Genomic DNA, 19,253 nt, shown 5'->3' on the forward strand with positions numbered 1-19,253 from the left:
TACACAGGATCCGAAAAGGGCTGGACCAAACCACATGAGCCTATGTGTAGCCTGTAGGCAACCTTATCTTGCATTTCTATAAGAGACTGTTCCCAATGCTTGAACCTATGACCTTTTCATCACGTGATAATAACTTTACTAGTTACTCCAAGTCCGATCACTCCCTCTAAAATATCTAAATTATTCATGACATCTGCCAAAATGCTTTTCTTTTGCTTTTTTATAAGACTAAAAATATCAAGGAAAGACAATGTGCCACCTCACACAGTTTTCCACCAAATTGGTGGGATGGGGTGCGGGGGTGGGGGGAGGGCCTAACTTTTCCTTTTCATGAAAAGGACAGGGACCCACATGACACCCCCCTTCCCTCTTTCTCTCTCCTGCACTTTTTTATCAACTTTAATAGTATTTTATTTGTAGATATTATCACAACTCAACAGTTCATCAGCATATACATACCAAAAAAAATATTATTTTTTTACAAAAAAAAGACTTCCAAAAACAACCCCCACACACAAATAGAGAAAGATATTTTAGAAAGGTCATCTTTCTTGATAGGAGTTTTCTTCTAACCTTTGAAAAGAAAAAAAAAAGCTGCTGTAAAAGGGATTATCTGTACTTTGTTTCCCTTTTGTTGTGTTGATTTTTTTGGTCAGCTTCAAGGTTATAACAGGTAAAGTTAGTTACTTTCTTGAATTTTTTGTAAAGTTTTGATTTTTATTTATTTTTTGAGTTCATTGAGGTTGCTTCTCTTGAATCTTTGTTGGAGTTGCTGATAATTTTGGTGTTGTTCAAATTTCCATTGTTTGAAATTGCTTGTAAGTCTTACTTTTGACATGGGGTTCTGTATTTTTTGAATGTTTTGTTAAAAAGTTTTTTATTTTTGAGTTCATTGAGGTTGTTTTTCTTGAATCTTTTATGAGGTTGCTTGGTGTTTCTTGTTTGATCTGTTTGTAGATTGCTGATAATTTTGAAGTTTCTCAAATTTCCATTGTTTAGATCTTTCTATATGCTTCTCTTGAGCTCAATCTCTTTGTTTTTGATGTCTTTTGTTGATGATTCCTTTTACCTTGTTGTTCAAATTTTTATCCCCTCTAGCTTAAGATAATTTAATAAGGAAAAAATTGTAATTTTTTTTTGTTTTTTGTGGTAGATATTAATGATGCTTAGAAAGAAAGGAAGTTGTGACTGTGAAAGTTCTACACTGTTTGTCTGGATGATTGATTCTCAATTAGTTTGTAGCACTTTTTTTCCCTTTATTGACTATAGTGGCATAGTTGATTTTTCCTTTTCTATTATCTTTTAAGTTGAATTTAAAAGTATTATTTTGTTGACCAAGATCTCAGTTTGAATTCATGAAAGTAGGTAAGTTTTCTTATTTTGGATGGGAAAAGATATCAGAATATGAAGGATAGACTTGTACTATATTAAAGATTGCATCTTTTTTACTCATTAGCTTTTGATAATGCAGATTCTTGTTCCTTATTGCAGAAGAGTACGAATTCAGTTGAGCAAATCATCTTCTGTCACGAAAAGTTGTGAACTTTCTGCTTGAAGGTTAAAGATCTGTACATTGATTCTGGTCTAGAATAACTGAGAGAAAAAAAGTTATGGGTTATATATGTGAATACTGTGGAGAGCAAAGATCAATTGTATATTGCCGGTCTGATGCAGCTTGTTTATGTTTGTCGTGTGATCGAAATGTCCATTCTGCAAATGCCCTTTCACAACGTCATTCCAGGACACTTATATGTGAAAGATGTAATTCACAACCAGCTGTTGTTAGATGTGTTGAGGAGAGAACATCTCTTTGCCAGAACTGTGATTGGTCAGGTCATGCTAGTTCTAGTTCAGGTTCATCAATGCACAAGAGACAAGCACTTAGTTGTTATACGGGATGTCCTTCCGCTGCTGAACTTTCTAATATCTGGTCATTCTTATTAGATGACCCTTCAATTGGTGATACTTGTGAACAGAGAATGGGTTCAATGAGCATCAATGATAACCGTCCTAGGGATGGTCAAGATCCTCAAGGAAAGGACAACTCACAAAATGTGTGTGCTGCAGTCGAAGTGAACGACATGAATATTTCAGAAAAATCGGATCTTTTAGTGGAATCGTCTATGCCTACTTTTGACAACAAGCTGCATAATGTGGAACCACCTATTGGATCTTCGTCGAAGGTAATCTAAGTTGATGTTTTGGTAGAAGTGAATAACTTTTGCCTGATATATTTTGTCCTGTACTGAATGGAACTTTGTGGAACTGATTTCCATGTTTTTGGAAGACATTAGTGTCGTGTCCTTGATGAAGCTATGACAATTGACTGTAGATATAAAAATGCCCCACTTTTGTTAGCTGCTGGCTCCTTAAACCCAAGGTTGTCTTGCAATAACTATTCTTCAGGGATGGCCTAACAAACTTGATTTTGGATTTGACAGTGCATTGTTCTTTTATTACACTTCACAGGAAATTAGTGGAGTTCTAAGAGTGTCAAAATGATTGAGGAAAGATAAACTCTAATTTCTGACGTTCTCTTCTATCTTCAGAAGAACTCCAAATAATTTATTTAGCATTTGATTGCATTTACATCCTAGTATCTGGTAAAGGTTGGGGTGGTTATTTAGCATGTGTTCACCTTGTTTCTCTTGAAATCGGTCTGTGGTAGGTCCAGTTCCCCTAAATTGAGAAGTGCCATTCTTCAGAGACTTGTAGTCCTGGATTTGTTCCCTGTTAAAACGTTTCTTGGCTAGTTTGTTATATGTGAGTTTGGACTGTTTTATATTGATGATAACTTTTTTTTGAAATGATCTTTTTCCACATTTTTCTGTTTTTATCTTGTCGATATGTCGTACATCATTTTGCCAAATGCTTAGCAACTCTGCTCCTGATTCCCCAATCCCGACGGCTTGGTGGGGTTGGGGGGAGGAGAGGAAATGGTTAACTGAAAATGTCTGTGCTTGAAGCATGATTGTCTCTCCTTTTGTCACTTTTGAGAATTTTCTTGAGCTATTATCTTTATCGACTTTCAGGGCTGCTATATGGGAGCAAAGGGCTCTAGTTTATTTGAGGAGGATCCTTATTGTGATAATCTCATTATGGATGCGGTGGACTTGAGTATTGAGAATTATGAAGAGCTATTTGGTGATTCTCTCAATTATCCAGATGAGCTATTTGAGAATGAAAATTTGGATAGCTTCTTTGGGATGAAGGACATAAAAGGTGTCGACTACAGCTACCGTGGTGTCAATGCTGCCGAGGTGGGTCTGAGGATTAACTGTATCATGTTAACACTGTTGCATATACTTCAACTGCCATATAATTTTCGTTGACTATTAGTTTTTTCACAGTGATGGCATGCCATTACTATTACTGTTAGCTAGATCAAGAACCTATGAACTACTTGACTTTTTCTCTCGTCATGTCTAGTTAGTATAATCATTTCTCTTCATTTACAGTTTGACATCAGAAACATTTCTCTTCATGTTGAAGGATGTCCACCAAATGTGTAATGTTCTTTTGTAGTTTTCTAGTTTGTGCCTTCTTTTGTTTGTAAAGAAAAGGAAAGAGAGAATGCCTCACTCAACTGTCAGGGGCTGGGGACCCGGTCTTCATTAGTTTATAGCATGAACCATTTAAAATATTTCTTAAAGGGGGAGAGCGCTAGTCTAATCACCGGTGTACCCATACAATGGTCAGTCTGGTCTCATCCCTAGTCACCCAGCAGCAATAAACATGTTGTTTCATTGTATGACTGGTAGTCGTAAATTACCTTTTGGGGCTAAGGTGAAGATCTCAGTGCTCTTGTGAGTTTTCAAGGCATTACACCATTGGGATACTTCCAATAAACTTGAGTATCCGCTGACAACATTAGGTTGAAGTGAGAGAAATTGATCTGGGATGGAAGGACTCAAACCTCTGAATAGTGAGTCAAAGCCCGAATGGAATGTGGTTCTGGTGGCTGAATTATTATAAATTTAGCTGGAAAAAGTACAATACAAAGATAAGACGTAGATAGATTCTTTTGAGTTTTCTGCTAGTTCTGATATTTGTTACTTGATCGGTATGTGCAACTTAAATGGATCAATTCCCATTCAAGCAATTGACATTAATAGTACCCGTTGCATGTAGCAGAAGGAATACTTCTAGCTTTTCAACCTTTATTGGACTGGGAAAAACAGTAGTATCTTAAGGAGTTATTGGGTACCTGTTGCTGGTGAAGGTGACAGGTATCCTGTGGAATTAGTCGAGGTGCACGCAAGCTTGACCAGACACCACGGTTTATAAAAATAATAGAAACAGTAGTATGTTGCACGAGGAAAGTTTCCTACAGTTTAGCTAAAGTTTTAGGACCTGCGACTGATGCACCAATTAGTAAATAACCAATCTGGTTTGAGGTGCTGGAATCTAGTATTTTCGCATGATTAAGGGTTCCTTCTAAGTTCTTGATAATTGATGGTCCCAGCACTGATTTCAGGTAAAGAGAGTTGGAAGCTTATATCTATCGTAACCGTGTACAATTAATAGTAGGACTCCTTTTACATAATACTAGTTTCATTGGTTCTTTTCAAACACGGTAGGTTGGACAATTATGCTATATGTTGTATCAGGTTTTGGACTATGTCTGTTTTTCTTAAACTTTTGGATGTGATGTCAAATGCTGCGTTTTGATGCTTTTAATGAATTCATTGTGTCGGTATGTGATAGGTTTGTGTCTCAGTTACAAAAAAGGAAATTAGTTTTGTTTCAACAATATTAAACAGTTAAATCATCTATAGATGTTGAAATTTTATTCTGGCCTGTAGATATCGTACACATGCAGGCGTGACGACTGCTCCTGCTATATTTTTTCACTAACCGCTCCCTTTTTTTTATCATAGACAAGTCAATAGAACATTTGAAATATTTCAGAGTATTATTACATATTGTTATTTACATTCTACCGTTTGTTGTTTATGTGCAGTGTTTGAAGAATGCATTGCATTTTAGCTGTATTTTTCTGTTTTTATTGTGTGGGTAATTCATTTAGTTTGTGAGAGGGGGCGGAGTAAGAGAAAGGGGTTAGAAATCAGTCGAGAAACAGAATACAGACAACTTGCTGAATTAGCATGTAAGGGTCCACAATGAATTGGTAGGAAAGACCATCTTGGATATGTATTTCTGTTCATTCATCATTGCTATTTTTTTTTTTTGAATTAATAACATTGGCATGATGTTTAGAAAATGTCTACTCTGAAGTTATTACGATGTTCAGATATCTGTAGTCAGAGCTGGCACAGACTGTACTAATACAACAACATACCCAGTGTGATCCACAAGTAAGGTCTCGGGAGGGTAGAGTGTACGCAGATCTTACCCCTACCTTGTGAGGTAGAGAGGTTGTTTCCAATAGACCCTTGGCTACAAACAGAACTAGTATGCAGCATAAAATCCATGCATATTCCATACTATGCCTGAGGCTAGTTCTTAACCCGATTTCTATTACATTCTTGGCGCTTTATGTCCCAAAGCAGCTACCACCCAGACTAGCTTGGGTTGACACATAGTTGTTGACTTGTTGTTGCTCTTGCCTATATGGAGTATGAGCTAGACCCAAACTGATATGTTTACATTGGACTAGCCATCATCAACAGACCTAAATTATTATTTGAAGGATTTCCGACCACCAATTTCTGGAGTGGAGATAATCACTTTTTTAGTAATTGACTTTATTAGGAGGATATGAAGGCCACAGATTCGGGTAGAAGGTTAATAGGTTGTTTACTGTTGTCGCACTCTTTGGTGGGATTAGATTTGGTGGTAGTCTGGAGCACCGTGTGTGTCGTAGTATTAGCCTTATTCATGTAGTTTCTTGCTTTTTGATATCTGTTATCATTATCAGTTCCTGTTCCTTTTTTGCTTTCCATATTAGTTGTCATGTTTTCTTCATTGCCGTATTTCTTCGCTCACAACTATTTTGATTTGATGCACTTGAGCCGAGGGTCTTTCTGAAAACAACCTCTCTACCTCCATGAGGTCGGGGTAAGGTCTGTGTATACTCTACCCTCTCTAGACCCCACTTTATGTTGTTGAAGATTTGTAATTTTTCATCTGGATTTGCTTGACAATTGAAGAGTAGTAAGGTTTTCTTGCTGGTAATCTGACCTCTTAATTGCAACACATTCCTTCTGCTGCATAGCATGACATATCTTTTTTGGTTTGCCAACCTTTAGCAGGATCTAGTACTAGATATGACAACAACTACATAACCCGTGTAATCCCACAAGTGGGTTCTAGGAGGGTGGTGTATATGCAACCTTACCCCTACCTTGGTAGAGAGGTTGTTTCTGATAGACCCTCAACGATCTAGTACTAGATACCAAAACAAATTATTGATTCCTTCCTGTAGTGCAGCACATCTATTTTCTCTCTTTTACTTCCCTACATCTTTATGCTTGTGAATGGTATATCTCTATATTCGTCTTATTGTATTCTGGTGCTCTTTATCTTGTCGTCTGTGATTATTCTTTGATCTTGCCGGGTAAGTCTTACGCCAGTCATACTTAATGTGGATGAACCTAAATCTGTTAATACTTTACCAGGGGTCATCAAATTGGCGTGTGAATACAGTGCAGCCAACATGTAGCGATGCAGCATCTGCAGATTCCATGATGAGCTGCAAGACGGATTCTATCCTTTACTTTGCTAGACAATCTAGTCTCTCAGTTTCCAACCAAACTGGTGGAGAATGCAGTGCTGGAGATCACCAAGACTGTGGAGTCTCCCCGATGCTCCTAATGGGCGAGCCACCATGGTGTCCTCCATGTACTGAAATTTCATCGACATCGACTAGCAGGAGCAATGCTGTGTTGCGCTACAAGGAAAAAAAGAAGACAAGGAAGTAAGTTCTTGTTTACTAATCGTTGATATGTCATTAGTCATGCACGTGTCAGTATCATCTCAAGTTTTGTTCAGTTGCGTCATCGTATCACATTGAAACCGAGAAATGGTACCACTCTTAATAAGAGTCTTTAGTTCCTTAGAATTGGTTGAGATACCTTGTTTATTTAGCTTATGTGCACCATGATTCCAGAGTAGGTTATCAATACGTTTTAATAGTCTTTTTATAATGTAATAGATTTGACAAACGAGTGAGATATGTTTCCCGTAAGGCAAGAGCTGATGTCAGAAGGCGTGTGAAGGGACGGTTTATCAAGGCTGGTGATGCTTACGACTATGATCCTCTCCCGACCAGAAGCTATTGATGGTAAACTTGTTATCATATATGGTAAACAAACAATCCGTTTTAAATTGGGACCAAATGATTTGAGTTTTCCTCCAAATGGATGAAAGAATACCATACTTGTAATTGCAATGACAAATTGTATGATTGTGTCTCAGGGGATCACGTTGTTTCTGAGCAACGAAGCTCAAAGCAGATACGTCGTGCCTCAATTTGTCAACTAAAGAATGCTGCAGAGAAGTGAGAGTTCGTCATTTCTGGAGCACATGATCAGTCTTCTTTCTGGAGAGTGATCAAGATTCACCACGAGTACGCTGAACTTTCTCTGCTTCTGTTCTTGCAACTCTAACTAGGTGACTTCACACATTTGAAGTACTCATGAACTTAGCTGCACGTTTACTTAGGTCCGGAGATTGTGAATTCCTCGGCTATTATGTTAACATATCATGTATATTATGATCAGTGTGTAGAATTTAAATGCTATAATGAGCTATTGAGATTCGAGAGAGACGAAAGCTTGCTTTTGTAAACTAGTTCATTTATGTTGTAAGATAAAATGGTGATGTTTACATCAGGTGGCCACTTTTGTCGCGTTGTATTTAGAAGTTGGCCACTTTTTCGAAATTAGACCCGTGGTTTGAATAGTAGTTTTGGATTATAAACTTCAGACCACTGGTCTAGTTTCGAAAAAATTTGCCATCTTCTATGTACAAGGCTGTAAAAATGGCTATTTGCGTAAATCGACCGTTAAATTGTGTAGCAGAGTCTTGAGAGGGCTAATAATATTATCACTCTGTAATAACACAAATTGTAGTTTTTGGTACTGTGGACATCACATTGGAATATGTATTATCATCTTATTGTCTCTTCTATGTGTTTGAGACGTGAATATAGTCACTAATGCGAGGAGGTTGTCTGAGGTGTCATCCTTTTTCGAATCATACGCGAACGTGAGATGCTTTGTGCATCGGACTGCTCTTTTTATCTTATTGTCTCTTGAAATCCAATTATTTATGTCATATATTTGATAGTGTGTTGCAAGTTTCTAATTACTTACTATAGTTATATGAGATTTTTTACACAGTAGCCCAACAAAGTCACAACAACAAATACTTTTTTTTAACTAAATTGATTTAGCTAGTATAACCAATGTGTATACATTACATGCTGATAATATATTTGTTATATACATGTTATACACCGCGTACGACTCATTTTTCATGGGAGTTTTAAGTCAAAAGCAAGAAAATTTTAGTCATGCATAGTAGTGATGTTGTATCACATTTGATTATACTCATGTATTGATCGTACCTAAATTTAATCTCGTTGTGGCCATGACAATCACACCTCTCTATAACAAGTTAACATCCATTTTTATAACATTATTTCACGATAACAAATGGAATCGTTTTCGAGGAAAGGACCAAAATAATCCATTTCATTGCATAATGCGAGGAACTAGAAAGTGAAGAAATGTCAAAGATTCATCATTATAAATTTATTATTAGTTTTTAAGGATTTTTATTAATGAATTATTACTATAATTTGATATTATAAAATTAAATAACAAATAATCTTCTAAACATAAATTTTTAAAAATTATGGGTATTTTTCTTCTATAAGAACCAATTAGATTTAAATGTTAATTGTTTTTTAAGGTGTATAACAATATTCATCACTATAAAATGTATGTAATAAATGTTTCGAATAAACTAAATTATTATAAAAAAGTTTGACTATATTTTTATTTCATTCATCATTAATAAACTTATAATTAATTAATTAATCCACTATTATGCCAAGAAAAAAAGATGTCACATAATCTATAATCATATTACAAGCATCTTATATAAATAATTGTACTTTGTGCTATATATATCCTCCCATATATTTTTTCCAATACACAAACATTATTACTCTTTAAAAAATAAAAGTTCTAATTTCACCAAAAAAAAATAATTCCAAGGAAATCATGGCTGAATACAAGTATGTTAGCCTCAGTGATCTTCTGAAAAATCAACCAATTCATATACCAAAATTCAAAAATTCAGATTTTTTCGATGGAAGCACTACATCATCATCACAATTTTCTTTGGGAAATTCTTCTCCAGATCAACCAAAAGTCGAAGAATTCAATGACAAATTCTGTTTTTTCTCAAAAATAGTTGAACTTCCATTGAAGTTTGTTTCGTTTATTAAGAAGTGCTTTGTAAACTGACCTAGGGCGTAGTTGCATACGTCGAAGGATAGTCAATTGAATATCTTTTTTATCTATATATTACATATATAAATGAAATATGACTCTTATATTTACATTTGAATTTTTAGATATTCTTAGCGAAGTTCCTGATTTAGTCGCTTTGATTGATTTATATCTAGAAACAACTCAGCAACACTCAAACAAGTAAGGAATATTTAGGTCAACCCATTTTTTTTGGATGACACCAAATTTTAACGTTGACTAGAAACAACTCAACAACAGTCAGACAAGTAAGAAATATTGAGGCTAACCAAAAGATTTGATAGAACCAAATTTAAATGTTGACTAAAAAAACTATAGTAAAATATACAATCAACCAATATTTACCAAATTTGAAAAATAAATAAATCAGAAGAAATAGTTCCTGCCTCTTATTTTAATTTTTCTGATTTTGATACGTGAATTAGTTGTATGAAGATTATAGTAATACGAATTATTTCGCAAATGATATATAATATAAAAATTATTATACGACTAATAGATAATACGTGAATTGATTTTGAGGAATTATGCATTTTATAAACTTTAGATACTCGTATCTACATATTGCTAGTACATGTATTATATATAGTCTACCTTCTATTACATATATATAAAATAATGTATAAATTTTTAATAACTTATACATGCATCAGTAACATAACGTTAATTTTCGATATCAAAATCTGCACCAAAAATCAAACATGTTATAAATCAACTAATTTATCTACCAACATTAGCTTAGTTTATAACTTAATCAATTTGAATAGAAAATAATGAAATTATCAAAATTTTATGTGCTTTGTTTATCGATCTCATATGATAGGTATGACTAATCTCAGATAGGAATTTTTAAAATATTTTCAGGTTTATTTGGTTAAAAATTATTTTTTTCTACGTAAATAAGTTTTTATGTGTTTGAAACATGAAAACAATCATTAATACTTCTGGAGTGTTATCCTTTTTCAAATCATACGTGAACGCGAGATGCTTTATGCATCAGACTGCTCTTTTTATCTCATTGTCTCTTGAAATCCAATTATATATGCCATATATTTGATAGTGCATTACAACTTACAAGTTTCTAATTACTTACTATAGTTATATGAGATTTTTACACAGTAGCCCAACAAAGTCGCAACAACAAATACTCCTTTTTTTTAAAAACTAAATTGTTTTAGCTAGTATAACCAATGTGTATACATTATATGCTGATAATATATTTGTTATATACATGTTATACATTGAGTATACACCGCGAACATTATATGCTGATAATAAATTTGTTATATACATGTTATATACTGAGTATACACCGCTAATGACTCATTTTTCATGGGAGTTTTAAGTCAATAGCAAGAAAATTTTAGTCATGCATAGTAGTGATGTTGTATCACATTTGATTATACCCGTTTATTGATCGTACTTGAAATTAGTCTCGTTGTGTGGCCATGACAATCACACCTCTTTGTAACAAGTTAACATCAATTTTTTATAACATTATTTCACGATAACAAATGGAATCGTTTTCGAGAAAAGGACCAAAATAATCCATTTTATTGCATAATGCGAGGAACTAGAAAGTGAACAAATGTCAAAGATTTATCATTATAAATTTATTATTAGTTTTTAAGATTTTTTATTAATGAATTATTACTATCATTTGATATATATTATAAAATTAAATAATAAATAATCTTCTATAACATAAATTTTAAAAAATTATGGGTATTTTTCGTCTATATGAACCAATAAGATTTAAATGTTAATTGTTTTTTAAGGTGTATAACAATATTCATCACTATACAATGTATGTAACAAATGTTTCGAATAAACTAAATTATTATAAAGAAGTTTGACTGGATTTTTATTTCTTTCATCATTAATCCCTATAAACTTATAATTAATTAATTAATCCACTTCTATCCCAAGAAAAAAAGATGTCACATAATCTATACTCATATTACAAGCATCTTATATAATTATTGTACTTTGTGCTATATATATATCCTCCCATATATATTTTTTGTTTCAATACACAAACATTATTTTTCTTTACTCTTTTAAAAAATTAAAGTTCTTGTTTCACCCAAAAAAAATATTCAAGGAAATCATGGCTGAATATAAGTATGTAAGCCTCAGTGACCTTCTGAAAAATCAACCAATTCATATACCAAAATTCAAAAATTCAGATTTTTACGATGGAAACACTTCATCATCACCACAATTTTCTTTGGGAAATTCTTCTCCAGATCAATCAGAAGTCGAAAAATTCAATGACAAATTCTGTTTATTCTCAAAAATAGTTGAACTATCATTGAAGTTTGTTTCGTCTATTAAGAAGTGCTTTGTAAATTGACCTAGGGCGTAGCTGCATACGTCGAAGGATGGTCAATTGAATATCTTTTTTTTTTAAAAATCTATATTATATAGATGAAATATGACTCTTATACTTACATTTGAATTTTTAGGTATTCTTAGCGAAGTTCTTAATTTAGTCGCTTTGATTGATATATTTATTATTGTTGTTTGGGGGGGGGGGGGGTTAAATCAAGTTTCTATCATTTGTAGTCTTGTTAGGTGAAGTTGTTCTATAAAAATTTGGAAGAAAAGATTTGAATTTATTGAGATGAAATTTTGTCATACTATGGGAATTTCAATAATTCTTAAATAAAAATTGTCCAATGTCCTTTTAACTACTATTTGACCGTGAATATTTCAAAATTTTATTTTCAAATATATATTAGCCTTAGATTTTAGATTTTGATTACAATAGGGGTCATTTGGTTTGATGAAAATAATATGATGAATGCTATAACAAAACTGATGACAAAAGAGGAAAATTTGGGGACATTAGAATTACTTTCTAAAGAAATTTGCTTAATATCCAGAAACAACTCAGCAACAATCACATAAGTAAGGATTATTTAGGTAAATAAAATTTTTTGTATAGAATCAAATTTTAACGTTAACTAGATACAGGTCAGCAACAACCAAACAAGTCAGAAATATTGAGGCTAACCAAAAGATTGGATAGAATCAAATTTAAACGTTCACTAAAAAAATTATAGTGAAATATACAATCAATCAATATTTACCAAATTTGAAAAATAAATAAATCAGAAGAAATAGTTCCTGCCTCTTATTTTAACTTTTCTGATTTTGATACATGAATTAATTGTATGAAGATTAGTAATACGAATTATTTCGCATATAATATATAATATAAAAATTATTATACGACTAATATAGATAATACGTGAATTGATTTTTAGGAATTATGCATTTTTATTTATCATCTACATATTGCTAGTGCATGTATTATATTTAGTCTACCCATAAATATATAAAATAATATATAAATTTTCAATAACTTATACATGCACCAGTAACACAACGTTAATTTTCGATATCAAAATCTGCACCAAAAATCAAACATGATATAAAGCAACTAATTTATATACCAACATTAGCTTAGTTTATATCTCAATCAATTTGAATAAAAAAAAAGGACATTATCAAAATTTTATGTTCTTTGTTTATCGATCTCATAATTTAGGGGTGTTCGTGGTTCAGTTTGGATCGGTTATTGGTTAAAACCAAAATCAAACCAAACCAAACGAAAAAAATAACCATCGGTTTGGTTGTTGACGGTTTGGTTCGGTTTTTCTGGTTTTTTCAGTTTGAAAGTAATAAATTTTTGAGGACATACGTATCTTGATAGACACAAACACCTAGTACATGATCAATCCACTGAAAATCTATTGTCAGTTCAATTAAACAATTAAACAATACTAAAGTTATCATTACACGAACAAAGTGATTCAATTAAGAGAAGGTATAACTATCTTATGAAAAGTATGGTAGGTAAAGACTAAAATAATGAATTTTGATGGACTTGGACTTATGATTGTAATAGATGGATTAAAATTTAACTGTTGGACTTGATAAAATGGTAAAGTTAAAGACTAAAGTTACTTAAAATTTAACAAAATATTTATATTTTATTTATGAATGATATATAAATAATTATAAATTTTATAGATATAATTTATCGGTTCGATTTGGTTATTTTTAGAAAAGTCAAAATCAAATCAAATAGTAACGATTTTTCAAAATTTAAAATCAAACCTAACCAAATCAAACCAAATTTCAATTTTTTTAATCGATTTGGTTCGAATCGCGATTCGATTTGATTTTTTAACCATAACCATGAACAACCCTATCTCATATGATAGGTATGACTAATCTCACATAGGAATTTTTTAAATAATTTTATGTTTGTTTGATAAAAAAAAAATTAAAAATTATTTTTTCTACGTAAATAAGTTATTTGAAATTGTAATATATATTTTTTTCAATTTCGATATCCACTGTATCATGTTTGTTTTATATGAATAATCTCAATAATATTTTTCATCAGAACCCCAAATCGACAAAAAGAAGTCCAAAGATGCGTCTAATTAAGTATCTTTTTAAATTCAAGTTGTATTATTTAAAAAAAAAAACATTTTCACCCTTTATTATTTTTATTATTATGGGCAGATGAGGACAAATATCTAGCTTTTATAAAGTAACAAATTTGGCCAAAATTACGAGGTAAAGACACGTGAATATCATATGAAAAGTATGTATGTATGTTTTTTCCTAATTTATTTTTTTTGGGTAAAAAAATAATAATCTTCATTTCATTTAATATTTGGCCACATGAAGACTGAGTTTGTATCCACTATCCAACAAAAAAAACAAATAAAAATCAATTTTGTTCTATATTTAATAGTATATATTTTGATATTTGATTAATTTGAATATTAATAAAAAAAAATCATATTAAAAGACAAAATACTCTCTATCACTGATGACTCGACTTTTTAGAATTCTAAATTTTCAAAGTAAGAATAATAAAGGTTCATTAGAACTCTCAAATTATTATTAATATCAATTTAATTGTTGTCTCAAGTTACTTATGAAGCGGTCACAATTTATATCTACTATTTTGATTCATTTTCTCAAATAAAGCCGTTAAATATCATTCATATATCTTTATACTGTTACTTGGTTCGATTTTAGAAATTCATATCCTTGAAAATTCGTGGATTATCCCTTTGGAATTTTTTATTTTCTGAAATTATAATCTCTAATCACAATTTAGAATCATATTCAATTTTAAATTTAAAAATATATATTCAATAATTTAATAGGCTTCTTGAATTATTCTAGAGTTCCAAGAACGATAAGATATTTATGAGAAGTCATCATCATGCTGATGTAAAAGTTTTATTAACTCCTATTTTATATTATATAATTTGAACTTTTTTTTGGAAAACGTTCAAATTTCACTTTGTGAAATAGCTTAAATTTATCTTCGATTGACAGTTGAGGTCAAATCTATTACGTTCTTGTATAAATAAAAAAAAGTGATCAAATTTGTTTTCACATAATAGATAAAGAATTTTGTGGTAATTATTAGAGATAATAATATAATTTTTATGTTATATTTAGTAGTAATAATATAATATGATTTATTTATAACAAACACTCAAATAAATGTACTAAAGACTTTAGCGATTTTAAATGTAATGATATTGACTCAATTTCATTAAATATTTTTGCGATAATATATATTACCTAAAAAAATAATTTGTTGCCACTTAAATGTCTCTTTTATTGTAGTAATTATATAATAGTCCGAATTTAATTTTTAATCTTTTTTCTTTTTATTCGATGATCAATATTTATATTAGGACTGACTCGATTAATTCGTTTCCAAAAACACATTTCCAACAAGATTTTCCTATTTTAAAAAATTCGAACTTAAAACTTCTAATTAAGAATAGAGATCTTGACCGCAATCGATTAATCTTTGTTCCTTCAATTTACAAAGTGGTAATATCCAATTGGTATCCAACAAAACCATATTTTATTTAATTTACAAAGCTATCTTGGTCCTCCTAGTATATTGTTGTACTAAAAGATATATTTCTTTATTCTTATATAAATTAATAATAATAGTACAAATACTTATTGGGATGAGCTAAGGTTTGTCCACATATATACTACTCCTAAGTTCCAATTTTGTGAAGAAATTAGAAGTAGAAAGATCAAAATATTTAATTTTAATTATGCATTTATATGAACATATATTATTTTCAAAAATAAAAACTATATATTTAAAAATTACATGAAAAACACGAGACAACATAATTACTGATTATAAATAATTTATTAAATTGAGAAAATTATAATTTTAAAAACTTATTTGACTCTCAAATAATAACACTACTAAAAATTGCAAAAAAAAACTAAGCGATTCTGTTGATTTGTCAATATAATTTTAAAATTTTATTTTTCACGTAAAGATGAGTAAAACTATAAAAATAATGTATTTAAAGAAATGAAATTGAGGATGCCCATCAATTATATAAAATATACAAATATAAGTTTTTACTGAAAAATCAGTATGCAAAAAATAAAATTTTGTCGATATTTGCTCTTATTAATCGAGACACCATTATTTTCCGAAATATTTGGACGATCCATTTAGTTTTATTAAATTTTAGGGTATAATCGATGAACGTTTTTTGCTTTATTTTTAGTAGTGTAACACTCCTACTCCCCTAGTATAAAATAGGGACTAGATACCATCTTTTCGTAAAAAAAGATAAAACATTATCTTATCTTCAACTATACATGTTCATTTCTTGATTAGAATCATTGGAGAATAAAGAATCTAAAAGATGTGAAAGTTTTTTTTAGATAACAATAATTATTCCCCCCTACACCTTTTGAACCCTAAAGAGTTGATAGAGACTTGACTTATTATCTACACGGACTCTGATACAGTGATCATGAGACTGCTTTACTTTTAATCATAGGTCTTGAGTTTGATTCCTGAATATGCAGAAAAATTTGTTGAGAGCACAATGCATCCTAAATGAATCTTGTAATGTGCGATTCAAATTTAGTCAAAACCTTAATGCAGGCTTCAGATTCTGATTGAAAAAAAATTACTTGACTTGTTGTTTTCTTTTTATATCTATAATGATGAAATGACTACTGTTATCATTTTTCATATTTTCGTTATTATCTTTTTTTAGAAAAAAGTAATATTTTTCTTGTTGCCACTTGTATAAAAGATAGTGAAGAGGGTTGTGGGGGTCCTTTATGGAAAAATATTATGTGGAATTCTTTTCTCTTTCTAAAATTGACACGTAATCTTTTATAACAAGATAGCAGAAACAAAGAAATATTGGGTCCCCTATGGTTTAAATGCTAGAAATTGATTAATATCTTTTGCGTTTATTGAGGTGATATATACGGGGGCGGACTCACGTGGAGGTCAGGGATTCACCCGAACCCTCTCGTTGAAAATTTACACGATATATATAAGGTCTATTTTTAATTTTATGAGTACATATATTAAAATGAACCTTCTCAAATATAAAGAGAAGCATGACTCAGTTGTTTAGGGAGTCTATTCTAACCGACAGGATCTGGGTTTGATTCCCACTTGCAACATTTTCCCATTTATTTTTTTCTTTGAAAGGTTGAATGGGCTTTTGCTTTGGGCTCAAATCCAACTCTATTTCATTGTTTTTGGAAGGCTTTATGGGCTCTGGTTTCGGGCTCAAATCCCAACTCAATGAAATGTCTCACTGTTTTTGGCTCAATGTAAAGTTTTATTATTTTTGTTATTATTATTTTTCTCTCTATGCTATTTCTTTTTCTCAATTTATCTTTGTTTAAATTTATTAGACATATTTTAGATACTTTTATCTTTTATTCTTCTTATTTATACTTCTCATTTTATTTCTACATAATTCTCTTTCCATGTACTAACGATGAATTATTATTAAATTTGAAATTCATTTACAAAAAATATTATATAAAATAAATTAATTAAAGTTAATCGAATGAAGAAATTTAAAAATCGTGTATCATCTTTTAATAAAATCTAATTAATTGATTCCACCCCCCCCCCCCCCCCTTAATTTTATAGTATTTCTTTCTTATTTTTTTCAGTTCGATTTTAAAAAGATGAAAACTAAAATAAACTTATTTGTTCTATTCATCATTTGTCATTTTCACGAATGACTAACCTAGTAAATTGAATTAAATGAACTAAAAAATCGACAATGTCAATTATTTATCTGATGAATATATATTATAATATCTTAGTGATTGATTTTTTTTTAAAATCAAACAATAGAGTAGAACACCGCAATATAAAAGAGAAAAAAAGCACAAGAAATATTTTTTAAAAAAGTTTGATGAAAAAGGGTAAAAGTAAAAAAAATTAAACGCGACATGACAAGGCAAGTTAAACTTATTGGATTCAGATTACTAGTTTCCTCCTATCTCATTCAGTTTTTTATCTTGTAATTTTTACATGTTTACTTATGTATATTTCGAACCCCTCCACAAAAATTCTGAATCCGCTAGTCAGCTAGTGAATATATAATATATATTATTATACATATAGGACTAATTAGTATTATAGTATGTGAAAAAAGAAAAATGTAATGAAGAAAAGAAGTTGAGGATCACTATTAGACAATATTACAATATTGAACTAGCTACATAATATGTTTCGATAATTTCAGCTAATCCATTGCTAAATAGATTTTAATTAATTGAATTAATGCTAATCTCTAGCTAAATAGAATTAGGATGAGATTTTTACTGTTTAGCTATAAAATTTTATTCGTCGTTAATTTTTATTTTATAGCTCCAAAAAAAAAATAACAACAATAATTTTTTAATGAAAAAGTGATAAGAAAAAAATAGAAGAAAGAGAAGATCTTTAAAATCTGTTATTTAATAGGAATTTTGTTGAAAGTACTTGTATGTATATTATGTAAAGATCTTGTTGTTGTATTTTAAAAGTCAAATAATATTTTGTAAGTTATACTAATAAATATGAGATAAGCTAATTCATTTGATCACATACAATAGTAAGTAGCATTTTTTTGGTACAAGTTGCTCTTCTCTTGATTAGAGGTATTAATTTTGAGCGTTTAGTATAAAAAAAATGCTACCTTTTGAGTGAGTCCTACCTAACATAAATCTAACTTAGTTAGACTCTAATGTGAATATCGAACACCAAATGAAAAAAAAAATATCTTCTGATAAGATAAAATATTATATTTTACCATCTTTCGATATTTAAGTCTGTCCATATAAAATTTATTTGAAAAAAAAACACTTTATTAAAAAAAATCATATTCAGAACTTGAAATTAAACATTATCTTCGACTATACTAGTTCATTTTTCTTTATTGGAATCATTGGAGAATATAGAATCTAAAAGAAGTGAATGTGAATGTTTTCGAAAATGATTTCTCCATTTTTTCATTTTGTTGCCACTTGGAAAAAAGATAGTGAAAGAAGTAAATAGTTATATATATATAAACATTATGTGAAGATTTCTTTCGAAAATAGACACGTAGTTGGTGACTAGAACAAAGGTATGGACCCTCATGCTATAATTGGTGACAAATTAAAATGGACCAAATAGTCCAAATGTTGCACTAAGAAGCAGAGAGAAAAGGTGGTGGGGGAGGGGTGGGCATATATAGTTTGGTTTTGACACTTATATATAGGTTTTTTTTTTTACTTTAGACATACTCCGGATTTTACTATTGGCTCTGAGCTTTCTTGCTTGCTATGGATCAACTAGTGGAATGTGTTACCAGATGTGCCAAACAACATATTATGTAGGATTTACGTGTGCTAATTTCAATTAGAAAATTACTATCACTTGGGCCTAAGCTTTTGAACTCCGTCAGAAAG

General features: G+C 30.6%; 2 protein-coding genes across 3 annotated transcripts in view; both read left to right on the plus strand.

Annotated features, from left to right (window-relative positions):
• The first annotated feature begins 445 nt into the window (after window positions 1-445).
• LOC125823733 (zinc finger protein CONSTANS-LIKE 9-like) lies at window positions 446-8,087 on the plus strand. Of its 2 annotated transcripts, none has more exons than XM_049503109.1 (6): window positions 446-673; window positions 1,472-2,183; window positions 3,033-3,260; window positions 6,582-6,880; window positions 7,118-7,246; window positions 7,381-8,087. In XM_049503109.1, the coding sequence occupies exons 2-5, from the start codon at window positions 1,611-1,613 to the stop codon at window positions 7,242-7,244; spliced, it is 1,227 nt and encodes a 408-aa protein (XP_049359066.1). In that variant the 5' UTR covers window positions 446-673; window positions 1,472-1,610; the 3' UTR covers window positions 7,245-7,246; window positions 7,381-8,087. The 2 variants fall into 2 exon arrangements, with proteins under 2 accessions (XP_049359066.1, XP_049359067.1); XM_049503110.1 differs by having other exon boundaries at window positions 475-673; window positions 1,492-2,183.
• Window positions 4,222-19,253, plus strand: part of LOC125823752 (uncharacterized) — a 297,644-nt gene continuing 282,612 nt past the window's right edge. Inside the window, exon 1 of the mRNA XM_049503135.1 lies at window positions 4,222-4,225. The gene's annotated coding sequence lies outside the window, so the exon portion shown is untranslated. The remainder of the gene's footprint in view (window positions 4,226-19,253) is intronic.

This window comes from Solanum verrucosum, unplaced genomic scaffold (genome assembly GCF_900185275.1).
Source record: "Solanum verrucosum unplaced genomic scaffold, falcon-dt-bn FXZP01000093.1, whole genome shotgun sequence".
NCBI classification, from domain to species: domain Eukaryota; kingdom Viridiplantae; phylum Streptophyta; class Magnoliopsida; order Solanales; family Solanaceae; genus Solanum; species Solanum verrucosum.